Source organism: Triturus cristatus, chromosome 12, assembly GCF_964204655.1.
Source record: "Triturus cristatus chromosome 12, aTriCri1.1, whole genome shotgun sequence".
NCBI lineage: Eukaryota > Metazoa > Chordata > Amphibia > Caudata > Salamandridae > Triturus > Triturus cristatus.
Window position 1 is genome coordinate 169,006,698 of NC_140595.1, and position 14,369 is coordinate 169,021,066.

Genomic DNA, 14,369 nt, shown 5'->3' on the forward strand with positions numbered 1-14,369 from the left:
TGGTCAAGGGAGAAATAGAGGGGCTGCAGATGCCAGATGTAGGTTGTGAATGTTATTCCAGCTACTTTCTGGTGCCCATGAAGGATAGAGGACTTCATCCTATCCTCGACCTTTCGCCTCTCAATTTCTTCCTCAAGAAGAGAAGCTCAAAATGCTGACATTCGTTCAAGTCCTGTAAGCCCTGGACCTGGGATACTGGATGCTAGCGTTGAACTTTAAGGACGTATTCTTCCACATTCCTGTCCTGCCTGCCCACAGGCGCTACCTGCAGTTCACGGTGGGCCACAAGCACTTTCAGTTCACAGTGCTTCCTTTTGGTCTCACTAGCTCCCCTCGGGTGTTCACCGAGGTGATGGCATTGGTTGCAGCTTATCTGCAGAGATCAGGGGTGCCAGCCTTACCCTATCTCAACGACTGTCTATTAAAGGCAGGCTCACCCCAGGCTGTCGTTTCCGACCTCCAGAATGCTGCAGACCTCCTGCAGTCACTGGGGTTCACTATCAACATGCCAAAATCACACCTGACTCCCTTTCAGACACTCCCTTTCATTGGAGCTGTTCTGGACATGGTACAGTTTTCGGCCTATCCTCTGAATAGCGAGTCCAGCATATTCAGGCTACGATACTGATGTTTCAGCTTCTACCCTGGATTTCAATGAGACTGACTTTGAGGCTTCCAGGTCTCATGGCCCCCTGCTTGTGACACTTGCCCACTGGCATATGTGGACTCTGCAATGAGACTTAATCATCCAGTGGGTGCAGCATCAGGGGATTCTCTCCAACATGATCCAGATCTCGGAGGGAGCTGCAAAAGCTCTCCATTAGTGGGCAATGGACCTCAATTGAGTCAGGGGCAGACCGCTTCTCCATGACGTTGGGGACAGATGCGACACTCCTGGGCTGGGGTAGCCAACTTGGAGGGGTGGAACTCAGGAGAGACTGGTCTCTGGCAGAATCTGGACTCCAAATCAACCTACTGGAGCTTCGGGCGATTTGACTGGTAGTGAAAGCCTTTCTACCCTTCATCAAGGGAAGGCGTGGCCTAAGGGCAAGGGCTGTCGACCTGAAATCTGGGGAACCGGATTAGAGTCTCGGCAATGACGCTCAACATCCTATGATTCTAGGCAAATCACTTGATCTCCCCGTGCCTAACAAAAATTAATTTGTCATGGTGCTCATGTAAAGCGCTCTGATACCGGATACCTTCGGGTCAAGTTTGCGCTATATACGACTCCGAAAAAAAAAAAAGGCTAGTGCAGGTGTTCCTGGATAACACCACTGCCATGTGATACTGCAACAAACAGGGCTGGGTGAGATCGTGGGCTCCTGTGTCTCTGGACTTGGCTGGAGCATCATGGCATATCCCCTGTGGTTCAACCCCTGGCAGGGTCGCTTAATGCCAGGGCAGACTAACTCATCTGACGATACGAAGTGGACCACACACGGCGTCTCCTTCCATAGGTGGTGCAAGATCCTTGTCAGCAGTTGGGAGAGCCTTGGTTAGAACTGTTCGCCATTGCTGAGAAAGACAATGTCAGCAGTTCTGCTCACTGGAGTTTCCATGGCGACTCTTGCTCAGAGATGCTTTTTATCTCAAGTGGATCTCAAGCCTCCTGTACACCTTTCAGCCCATACCACTCCAGCCCAGAGTTCTCAAGAAGATTAGGAACGACAAGGCCAAAGTCCTCCTTGTAGCTCCGGACTGGGCTTGGAGAGTTTGGTATTCCGGGCTGTTGAGCATGGCCATCGGTCATATGATCAGACAGCCCCTTTGGTAGGATCTACTGTCGCAGCATTAGGGGAGGGTTCTCCACCTTAACCTGTCAATGCTCTGCTTTCATGCATGGAGATTGAGTGGCGATAGTTGACAGCTTTTGACATTTCTCCCGAAGTCTAATCTGTTATTTTGTCAGCCAGTTCCCTCCACCAAGACTGTATACGCTTGCAATTGAGGCAAGTTTGTGACATGGTGAGCAGAGAAACAGTTTGACCCTTTTCTGCTCTTCTTCCTCAAGCCCTTCTTTCTGTTCCCCAGCAGTGCTTTGCTTTGGGCACCCTAAAGGGCTATCTTTCTGCCATCTCAGCCATTCTGTGGTTTCCTGATCAGCAATCCCTTATCAAATCCCCTGTTGGTAAATGGGTTCTTTAAAGTTTTGCAACGCGTTTCCACCTTCGTCCTTCTTCATGCCTCAGTTGGACGTTATCTGGTCTTAATTTTTCTGATGTGCGCTCCCTTTGAACCATTGCACAACTGTCCTCTCAGAATCCTTACCATCAAGGCGGTCTTCATCGTGCCAATAACATCTGCCTGAGGATCATTGAGCTTCAGGCGTTGTCCTCTTTACCTGAATATCTACCCAGACAAGCTGGTTCTTCACACTAGAGCTTCCTTTCTGCTGAAAGTTGCCACTTCTTTTCATGTAAGCCAGTTATCACCCTACCTACTACCTTTTACACTTTGTCACATCCCTCTATGGAAAAGGAGTGACTTCACCGACTGGACCCTAAAAGAGCATTGTCCTCATACCTTCACCGCAAGCAATAGTTCCGGCTGAATGACCAACCCTTAGTGGGGTATGTCTGAGCGAACAATGGAATGTCATGCAGACATGAATCTTCTCTCCTGATCAATAGTCATATGCACTTAGTGTCCCTCCCACATGCGGGACCCCAGAGCACTTCTTAAACATTATATATATATATATATATATATATATATGTAAAAAAACGTGTATGCAGCAGCACAGACCATATATATATATATATATATATATATATATATATATATATCTGCAGCCTATAGAAGGGTAAAAAAAATGGCCCGATTACATTTACTTTTCTTTTAAAACCATAGCAATCCAATCTATGCAATTCCTGCAAAGACAAAAGCTGATTAATGGAAGTCTTCCACAACCTTTATTTAAAAGACGAAAGGGAATATGAGGTATTGTTAACCAATAGGGTGCATTCAAAGAGTACACATAAAAAAACTCACTGTGCCTCTAAGAACCTCACAGTACCCCCTGTATTCCATCATGCCCCACAGGTGAGTTAGGTCAGTTCTTTTTTCCGGCTCCTTCATTTAGGATACTGAAGCACTGAGATCTCTTTTTTTGACTAAAATAGTCAGAAAAACTTTTCAAAACTGTTTCTAACCACTTACAATTGATAGTCACCTGTATCTGGTATACTGACAGCCTTTTTTTCTGATGGTAAATATATTTTTTTCGGTCACAAATGCCTTTACTCTTTGTGAAGGACCCTTGCTGTGGGAAGATGGTGGCCCCGACTGAGCCCCATACAGTCTACATTATCTGCCTTATGGAGTCCCACAATCCTGCCTCCTGTCCTCACTGCCAGAAACTATCAAGGCGTACTCTGAAGGACAGAGAGAAGATATGACTACATGGACTCCAGGAGAGAAGCTTATCCGTAAACGCCCTTTGAGGAGCATCTAACTTCCTCCAAAGAGCCCTCCTCTCGTCCAAAAAATCAAAAAGACAGATCTACAGAAAACAACAAAAAGCCTGGTGTAGCTCGATGTCAAAAGGTAGGACGTTGAAGAAAATACCGATCTGTTCACCTTAGAGAATGCTGTCAAAAGTGAGGTCTCAGCACCGCTAGATGTCTGAGCACACCTGCCACTCCATGTCGAAACCCACATTGCTGTCAGGAAGGCATCGCCCATCTACTTCGAAGCACTTTTTGAAGCCTTTGCCATCAAGGTCAACGTCGGCAATACAACATACATAGGTGCTGAAAACACACTTGACGTTGAGACTTGCCACACCGTTGAGAAAGCCTGGGCCATACAAGTCAATGACATCAAGAACGCAGTTGACAACAACACTGAGGCCGACAAATACCACCTGCACGACGTCAAAAGAGAAACGGTCGACATCGAGACACAAGGATGTGACAGAACGACCTCAAATGTAACCTACAGAGGCTCACATTGTTGGAGTGACCATAACTTCACCCTGAACACCCTGTAGGTCTTGTTCACAGGCCCCAGGCAACATCTCGCCTAGTTGGAGGGAAACCCTAAAGAAAACAACTCTGCCTGCGACATCTGATTCTGAATATTGTCAGGCATACTCTCCATCTAAGCCTCGTACTCAGTCTCCCAAGAGAACACCTCCACCACTGTTGTCACCAAGTACTGTATCAGTTTCTCCCACAACTACCAGTGCTACACTATGTATGAGTGTGCCTCCACCATATCCAAGGTCTATAAGCCCTCTGCACCACTGCTCTAGCTTTCGAACAAGGTCCAGGACCAGATCAAAGTCTGCAAGATCAAGAACTCGTATGGATTCCACCAGGCACAGAAGCAGGACACCATCTTGGTCTACATCTTCAAGGTAATCGGTTCAAGACTAGTCCCCTACTCTTTCTGAAACACCACCAGCAAGAATGTCACCTGTGGTGACTTATTGACATTTAATGAGGTCCTAATGAGGGGTGCGACAAAGCTAAACATAGACATCCCGAAGCAACCTACAACATCTGTGATCTTTGAAACATTGAATCACAGAACAGAGTCACTTCCACTCTTGCCTCTTGTACCTGGTCTAATAGGACCAGCAATGCAGCTGTTCCTAATGCCAGCAGCCGTAAGGTCCGCACCATCGCGGTTTCTGAAGAAGTTTAAAGCACCCGATCTGAACCCATTGTTTCTCAGAACTGACCCTCCCTCCGGATTCCGTTATTGTGGCAGCTGCACGTAAATCCCATTCTGCTGCATCTTATTTATCCTTGGTACCACTGAACAAGGAAAGAAAACAGATGTATGCACTGGGTAAGAAAATGTGTGGAACATTGACATCCTTCATGAAGGTGGCTAGTGCATCATCTCTACTCGAACGATATGGCCGATACCTGTGGAATTAACTGAAAAACTGACCAAGGAAGACAGACAAGATTTGCTGTAGGTTCTCAATGAAGGCGGCTTGGTCTCAAATCAGATCCTAAGCAGAGCTGCAGATGCATCCGATCTTTCCACACACATGTATCACACCAGGATGATTCTCATAGCCCCAAAGTGGCCTAATCAATAGTGGTTCACATACCTACATCTTTTGGAGGGGCTTCACAAGAGACTTCCATGTTGACAGGATTTCCTTTTCAGGCTTGATGGACAGATACTCCATCCCAACCTCTCATCCATGAATTTGACAGTATGGTTCCTGAATTCCTCCAAATATGGACATTTAGGACTTCCTAAAGAGTGTATGGACATTCTCGAAGAGGCTATGAGACCCTCCACTGGACGTTCATATGCCTTCAAATGGAAGAGGTGTTATTTGTGGTGTACACAAAATGGTCACAACCCAGTTTCATGTCAAGAGGATGTACTCATCCCATATCTCCTTCACTTGGCTAAATCGGGGCTACAATGCTCTTCCATCAGAGTACACCTGGCAGCTATTACAACTAACCAAAAATCTCCTTCTCAAGCATCTTTTTTCAGTCAGACTCCCAGTGGTAAAATGCTTTCTCAAAGGGCTTAAAATGTTGTTTCCCCCAGTCCAAAAATCCCTCTCTTTCGGGGGAACTCAATATTGTCCTTTACAAATAGACAGGCCCTCCATTTGAGCCAATACATAAAGCCTCTTTGCATCATCTCACCTGGAAAGCAGCTTTATTGGTGACATTCAAGCTCTGTGATAAGAGCTACTATGTACTGTTTCTCTCCAATAGAGTGTTTATGTGGACTCATCCTAGTTTTCTACCAACTAACTGGTTTATCACCATCTAAATAGGCGATTTCAAGATGGATTGTTTCATGTATATTACTTTCTTACCAGCTAGCTAAGAAATCATTACCAGTTAGTCCTAGAGCACACTCTACTAGGTGAAAAGCTGCTACTGCAGTTCTGTTGACAAATGTATCAATTTCTGAGATCTGTAAAGCCGCTACCTGTAAATCTGCTCATACCTTTACCCGGCATTACTGCCCGGATTCAGATGCTAGGGCAAACACTCAATTTGGACAGGCTTTGTTGAGAAATCTTTTTGCTTAAAAGTTGGAGTCCATTTGTTGTGGGATGGGCTTGCTATTCTATTCAGTGCTTATAACTATTGATGAGGTTTCCCTGGAAGAGAAGGATAACTTGCTTACCTGTAATCATAGTTCTCTTCCAGAGGATTCCTCTTCAAAATCATAAGGAACCCATCCACCTCCCCGGACGGAAGCCATTACAGCTCTCAACAAGTTTTGGATGCAGGATCTTTAAGTTTTCTCTGTAAAAAAGCCCTCACATAACTGTCAGCTGTGGAGCATGATGGGTTACAGGGGGTACTGTGAGGTTCTTAAAGCCATAGTGCCATTTTTTATGCTTACTCTTTGAATGCAGCCTTTTGGCTAACAGTGCATCCTATTTCATTTCCTTTTTGCTTTTAATAAAGAGTTTGTGGAAGGCTTCCTATATTCAGCATGAATTGTATTGATTGAGTGCATCCACTAGCAAGATTGTTCGCCGCTGCCCATTAAATGAATGTCTGAACAATGAACAATCTTGCTTGTGGATGCACTGCGCGATATAAATGAATTATGCGTAAATGCTTCATTATATGTATTTCACAGTCATAAGTTACACCATGGGAAACAGAAGTCACATCAATGTGTTAAATTATGTTTTGTTTTGATAACATCGATTCCATTGAATACTGTTGAATGACACCATGACAAGATGGTGACTATAAGCATCACGATGTATATATGAGTCCGTCGTTTATTATGCATTTTTTATGTTAAATACTGTTCGTTTCCGGTGCGCCTGATTACATTGAGAAAGGCGACTGCCGAAACGCGTTTGTGTTGTTGATTCTGCAGAGTTCTAAATAAGTTTCCAAGAACTCAACCCTGCGAGTGCCTTCCCTTGTTTTGAAGTGACAAGGTTATGGAGCTGATATATACATATATACACACAACACACACTGCTCCGGGGTCTATTCAGTGCTTATGGCGTTGATGAGGATTCCCCTGGAAAAGAACTAGGATTACAGGGAAACAATGTATCCATCTCCCGATGGATCGTGCTCTGTATTAAGCTCTGGTACGCACTGGCCAGGAATCAACCCCCTGAGGATCTGTGTGCTCATCCCACCAGAGCTTAGGCTACGACCAATGCGCTAGCACACGGAGTTCCTTTCCTGGCTAGCTGCCAGGCAGCAGCGTGGGCTTCTCTACACACGTTCACAAAGCAATACTGCCTAAACAGCCGGGTCAGTCAGGGTGGGCACTTTGCTCTCTCGGTCCAGCAGGACTTTCTAGTTTCAGTTTCGCTGACCCATCTCCGGGGAGCTATTGCTTGGGAATCTATTTTAAGGTAAGGAATCTGAGGCCAGAAGTCTCATTCAAATGAACAAATTACTTGCCTTCTGTAACGCCTTATCTGGTTCTCTTATCTTGCCACAAATTCCCTACTGACCCACTCCTCCTCCCCGCTCCGCGAACATTTTTTTAGGGTCAGGGTTTTCCCCCTTTTAGGGTCCTAGTTTTCCACACCAGTGTTCTTCGCGGCTGCATGCTCCTGACGTGGAACGTCGCAAAAAAATTGATGTCACCGTGCTGGAGTGGCGCCTATATAGGCAATGTGCACGTCACTTCCGACAACCCATCACGGAGCTGAACAACGCCACTTACTGGCACACAGGTGTATTACTCACAAAATAATTCCGGATCCAGTCTACACCTGGGGATAGTTCTAAGGAAAGGAATCTGCAGCTAGATAGTCTCTACCAAATAAGGCATTGCCGAAGGTAAGTAACTTGTTTTTTAATGATTTTTGTTAAGTCTGCCAATATATCGTAATTTTAAAATATTGTTTGTACCTAAACATACTTTATAGTTTTTGTCCTCTTATTTCCTTTGCAGCATTTGCTCCCATTCCTTTTGGCGGTATCTATCTTCCTCTTGAAGTCCCAGCTAACAAATGCCACCGTTCACCTCTGGTGCTAGCCTATGATCAAGCACATTTCTCTGCACTGGTATCCATGGAGCAAAAAGAGAGTCCAAAAGAACAAGGTATTATGGTTACATGGTTTAGAGTTGTTAACTATAAATTGGAGATAATCTGTGCATACAATGCTGTATGGACCTTGTGAGGGCTTATTGTGAATGGTTATATAGTAGTGGGTTTAGCTTTTCTTTCTCAATTTTTGCAACCATTCTGGTGGTGCAGAGTTTACACAATTCATTGTACAGTCCCAAGAGGGAAGGCAAACATAGAATCACTTTAGTGCTATTGAATGTTTATGTAGTTGCTGACTTTGGCAGAAGTCCTGATATTGATTGATGTGTCATGTACCTCTCAGTGCACATCCATGTCTGCCTCTTCAAATTCTCATTAGCAAATCTTGTATTTGATGAGGATATACTGCTGCCCCACAACATTGTATACAGTTTTTGAAACCTCCATGTCAGTGACCCTACATGTAGTTGTCATAAGCCCTTGCACAACCCCTTTATACCTCACATGTCTTTTCTAGACAAGGTGGGATTGAACTTTCAGTTTGTTTACTTACAGTTTTTCTTTTTACTTGTAATCACTGATCTTTGACTCGTAAAAAGGATTTAGGCACAACTAATAATTAGTAATGTTTAGGAACCTATAGAGTGTGTCAACGTTTCTACACCAAGTAGTTTTTTCTAACACTGATTTTTATCTCCACTTTATCTTTTCTTTGCTTTCTATGTACAGTACTGATACTTTAAACATTTAGTTCCAGTAAAATGAAGGTTTAGTGGAAATTTGAGCTGAAATTCTGCATTTTAATGTATAGTTCTGTAGATCTTAAATTGAGGAGTGCTGATTGATGTCAAACCCCATGATGGTAATACAATTAGAACGCTTTCAGCAAAAGCAAGGAGACATATGAAACTGATCAAGGGTGTGTGTCCATCACTACGTCGGATTCTTGCTTCCCAGCTAAATCTATGATAAATGAACACGCCCCTCCCACCTCCATGATGTGACATGTGGCAAAATATATTTTTCTTATATCCATAGTAATCCTGTTGGTAGTTTCCCTAACAGAACTCTCTCCTCAGAATAACAGATAAACTCCACAGACGAGGCTATGGAAACTGATTTTCAATCATGCAATTGAATTGATCAATGTGAAATTCAGAAACCAATAATTTAGTGCTGTACTTCAACATGGAAATGAGGACATCAGTCTTTCAGCTTATTGGTAGCTCTTGCCTAAATATAAATACAGAGGTGTTTGGCTGGGCACTGGACTTGTAGTCACCTTCTTTTCCAACATGGAGCCTTTCAGTGATTCACATTATTAGTTGCTAGACTGGAAATCTGACTTATTCTTTCACTACATGCCCATTGAGGAATTATTTGGCTCGGGTGTGCTCCTAGTTTTATACAACATGTATGAAACTTGGGAACCAACTCAATTCATACAGGTCCTTGCAGGTTAAAGTTTTCTATCCCTTCCTAAAGCTTTGGTTGTTAGGAGACTACAAATCAAATTTTCATTTCATATCTAAGACACAATGTAAGCAAACACTTTTTAGGAATAGTAATAAATGGGTCAGCACACTATATATGGTGTCCCATGTTAAACAAGCATTGGCATAGCCAATAGGTCTCGCCTTTGGGACCTTATAAGTGTTTAGCCATGCAACAGTTGATGTTGTTGCACCAAGGATATTGTGCTGCATAACTAAATACTTATAAGGTCCCAAAAGCGAGACCTATTGGCTATGCCAATGCTTGTTTTTCTTTTTCGTCAGCTGGATCTTTAGGGGGCCCCCTCTGACCTCTAAGGTGCAGAAACCGGTTTAGCAAGTTCGGTCTTGTCGTTTAACAACAATCACAGTTACTTCAACCTCTAAAATAAACCACCTTCCTGCCTCTGTGGAATAGGCTGTAAATCCATGTTTATTCTTGGAAAAGGGGAGAGGAAAGAAGTGCGCACGGGGGACGTCTTTCAAATAAGTAGCGGTTGTACCAATAATAGTTACGTCTGGCCTAGAGAGCTTTAGCTATTAGCCTGCATTATGTTTTAAAAAAAATTACAATAAGCATAAATACATACATACACCTGGGCTTTCGAGCAGCCCTCTTAATCCATTGAGCTGTTTCAACTTTGTATTATTATTATTAATGTAACTGATGTGATTCTAGAATGTAACTAGGTCACACAGGTGGGATGTGACAGGATTCCAGTGAGTGGGGGTTAGACATAAGAGAATCAGAAGGAAGGGCTTGGCTGTTACTGGGCGGATTTATCAATACACCACTGTGTGGGGTGGACTTGCACGAGTGGTGGTCGGTGGACGAACAAAGCACCCAAATGCAAACACAGCCCCTAGCCAGTAAAAGGGAGCAGAGAATGAAGATTGGCTGTTGCTAAAATCATGAAAACAAGCTACACAACTTGAAAATTGGATTTTATTATCCTGAGAACTGAAGGGGTGAGCGCATAAGGTAGCTCTAATCAGAGGAAAGGTGGGTCCTTGACTGATTTTACAGTTCTTTCAAAGTTGTTCAGGTGTGCTGAAGAGAACATTGAGGAGAAGAGTGCGAGTGAGAAATCAAGGTAAGTTATGTGTGAGCAGCGCGCAGGGGAAATTGTGAGAGAGATTCAAAAACATAGAATGTTAGCTGTGCACGTCAATCTCCATTGCCTGTGCTGGTTCCGGACCCTCAGCAAGGGTGAGCGTGAGAAGTTAGCAAGAGAGTCGTGCCTGCTTACCTCTGTGGTCTGTTTAACCAGTGGTCATAGTCTATTGAGCAGAAGTGAAGAACAGAACAACCAAGCACCGTGAAGTTAGCTCATCCCACGTTTGTGGCAGAGTAATGAAAGTGAGTACGCCTATCAAAAAAGGTCCAAAGGAGGAGCTACATGCCACAAGGTAAAGCCCAACAGAATGTGGGAGGAAAGAAAAAGAGAAACAAGCATTGGCCGCACGGCCGTAAAAGTAACGCCGCGCGGCCATGAATGCGAAAGTCATCGCAGTAAAAGCGAAAGTGATCGCGATAACGCTCTCTGTGCGAAGCACGTGAGGGATGCGCGTGCAGCAGTGATTGGAGAGGCGGAGCGAGGCGCGCGCGCTTGTGTGCGTAACCGCAAGCTGGTGGCCGGCAAAAGCCTTTGGTAGCACTTCGAAAAGCCACTGAGTAAATGTCTCGCAGGGCAGCGCATGCGCTAGCTCAGGCGAGACCTAAAACGGGCAGTGACATGTTGGGCTCTTTCTTATTGTACTTCACGGACTTTGATCTAATTGGACCTCTTATGCTTTGATCTTCAAAATCTTGTCACCTAGTTAAGAACTTTAGAAAGTATATTTTATAATTACGCTGGTGGTGCATAGCTAGTTAAAAAAAAATCCAGACCTATGGAACTCTGTCCTCAGAGTCCTATTCATAAGAAAAACTTTTAACATTTTGAGATAATTGGTAACTGAATGTGTGTTGCCCACCGGATGTTAAAACGTAACAAAACTGATATAATCGTGGCTGAAAGCAAAATGGTGGTGTTGTCTAAATTATATGGCTGAGAATTAACAGCAGTTTCCCACGACCCCACAGGGTGGGGAAGAACTTAAGTATCAGAATTGAGAAGGATCTTTCTCTTATGCGCCAAGTCATTAAGGTTGTTTGTGTCTGCATTTTTAATTTAGAAATGATTGTTCACCTCATTTCCATGCATTCCCTTCATCATTGGGGTCAGGTGGTGTTAGCAAGGGTGTTAGCAAGACTGCTTTAAGCAAGTCAGTAGATTACATCCAGAGTGGCATTGAAAAATATCCGCTCTGATGGGTTAAATCACATCCATATTAAATCATATGGATGTTCTTAGTGCCTAAAAGCTATTAGTAGGTAATAGCTGTGCTTTATAAGCTTCTACACATAACTTAATTGGGTGTCTCTGGTACTGTCAGGGTGAGATCGGTTTGACTGAGAAAGAGAATTATAACCTTTGTTTTCGAAGTGTATCTGATGCAGTTTCTCTTGCTATGCACTTTCCTGCTATCTAGTGTCTCATTCACAATAGTTCAACCTATTTTTTCAAAGCCCTTCATTTTCAGCTACAGGCATGATGAAACTAAATGCACTGAGGCATGTACTCCTCTTTAAAGTAAGTACATTTTCTCCATTGCTCGGTGTACCCGTGCTCATGTCAACTCAGCAAGTGTTGCCTCTTTTTTGCCACAAGGCAATTGGTAAAGCCAGATCTGGTCTAAATTTGCAACATGAGCTGTAAACGGACAGTTGCAGGAAAGTAACATGTTAAGTTTGCTGAAAGTAACTGTCATGGATTCACAGGCTTGGCCTAGATTGTTATGTAACAGAACAGGAGCTACCCAGGATAATCTATAAACAAGCAACAATGGGCACTGTTATATCAAGGAAAACTAGATTGACCAGTATACAAATTACCTTGTACACAACTTATGGGTCTGTCCTGCTAGTGCAGACTGGATTTGTTTTATAATGTGTTATATGATGACCTTCAACATCAAGCACCATTGTCTGTATTTGTTGAATTTTATATCTGCCTGATCGGAACTAATCACTTTTCTGCTGCGTTGCTTCAACTTGGAATCAATGTTACTCTGGGAAAACAGAGAAGGCTAAAGACATTCTGCAGGACAGTCGGAGGATAACCAGGACATCAAACCTGCTTTCGATATCACAGACTTGGAACAACAAGCATTGGCATAGCCAATAGGTCTCGCCTTTGGGACCTTATAAGTGTTTAGTTATGCAGCAGGTCCCAAAGGCGAGACCTATTGACTATGCCAATACTTGTTTAAAAGAGGCCTCTGTTTGTCCTTAGGAGCAGTGATTGACAGCCCTTCTCATCCTAGCCTAATTGCACCTTCCATCAGCTGTCTGAAATGACAGACCTCAACAAAATATTCACTTGCCTTCGGGTGGCATGAAAAACTATTTGGCCAAGCATGCTCACGTCATCGCATCATGAGCACGAATTACAGTGGATTCAGAGAGCGTGGACCTTTTGAAACCCGAGTCATTGGAGAGAACGTTGTCACCACCCGAACAGAGAAGATTCAAGACCAAAGGACCGGCAGAGGAGTTTTTCTGAAGAGTGGAGACTGGTCAAGGAACACAAACAGTGAGACTCAGACCTGGTACAGACAGCAGTCTATGTCGCAGAGCCGATTGTGAAGGGGAGAGAAGACCGGGGAAGAGAGCAACGCTGTGAACTGACCTGCCATGTAGACTCCTTAGGGGCTTCCTGGGTAAAAACAACACAGACGACAGGGAAGTTTGATGGGGGCGGGGGGATGGATGGGGGATGGTTGGCAGGGGGAACAGGGTTATACACAGCCATTTCTATTTTGGTAAAAGCCTATCGTTGCGCTGCGTCACTGGTGAAGGTTTGTGTGATATCAGTTCCTTTCCCCCACTCCTTTTCCTTAATTAATAATAATAAGAACAAACATTGGCATAGAGTGCGCAAGCAAAAAGCAGACGGAGAGGGCAGAGCGAGTGAGTGGCCGCATTTAATGAAACATGAAGCGCAGTGCTGTGAAGCGGAGAGGTTGTGAGAGAGAGTTGGAGCAGGAGGTTGGCCCCTTGAGTGGTGCGCGCGCACGCGCTTGGGGGCGCAGTCTTTACTTTTCAAGCACTGCACTCGTGCTTGTGGCGCGGTGCTGCTCGCTCCCGCAAGGTGGATGCCGCCACAATCACGAGTGCAGTGCTTGAAAAGTGAAGACCGATGGCTAACGGTCCTCCTAGAGCACCGCATGCGCTCTGCCTAGGCGAGACCTAAAAATGGCTGGCTGGTAAGAGATTATTTGTTGGTGCTAAATTTCCGATTAGCTCCTGGGATATGCTGTTTGATGGCTAAACCCTCTTTATAGAAAGAAAGGTGGCAAGTGATGCCAGTCAGTTAACTCATGTTGGTCTGTGGGCACCCAAAGGAAACAGTGCAATGTCTGTACCAAGCAGCTACAGCTCTATACATACTCTTTGCTCAGCAGTTATTTAAGTATGTATGGAAACATATAACGTGCATGTGCTAAAAAAGCTCAGGGGGCTCGGTCTTATATGGTGTCATATTTTATTCATCACCAGTAGAAGGAACAGCCAGTGAGTTTTTACTAGTTTGAGAGTCCATGAGGTCAAACAATGGGATGTTAAACCTACTACACACAGGACATAAATATATACATAAGTTTATCAGTAAACCCAGGTATACTTCATACAATCTGAAAATCAGATACCTATCTTTACTCCTGTCCTACTTTTAGATGCATAAGATGTCAGAGTCTGAAGTTTGCAGTATGAAGATGATTAGTAGTTACCATAAAACAGGTTGGCAAAGCTTGTCATGGTGCTGGATCCATTCATGCCATGACACAGATCTCAT

At 44.1% G+C, this 14,369-nt stretch overlaps 1 protein-coding gene across 2 annotated transcripts in view; it reads left to right on the forward strand.

Moving 5' to 3' along the window:
* OTUD7B (OTU deubiquitinase 7B) overlaps window positions 1–14,369 on the forward strand; it is a 383,776-nt gene that overhangs the window by 322,198 nt on the left and 47,209 nt on the right. For both annotated transcript variants that reach the window (XM_085639066.1, XM_085639065.1), the window contains one exon: window positions 7,882–8,031. In XM_085639066.1, the coding sequence (XP_085495192.1) occupies window positions 7,882–8,031 (150 nt within the window). The remainder of the gene's footprint in view (window positions 1–7,881; window positions 8,032–14,369) is intronic.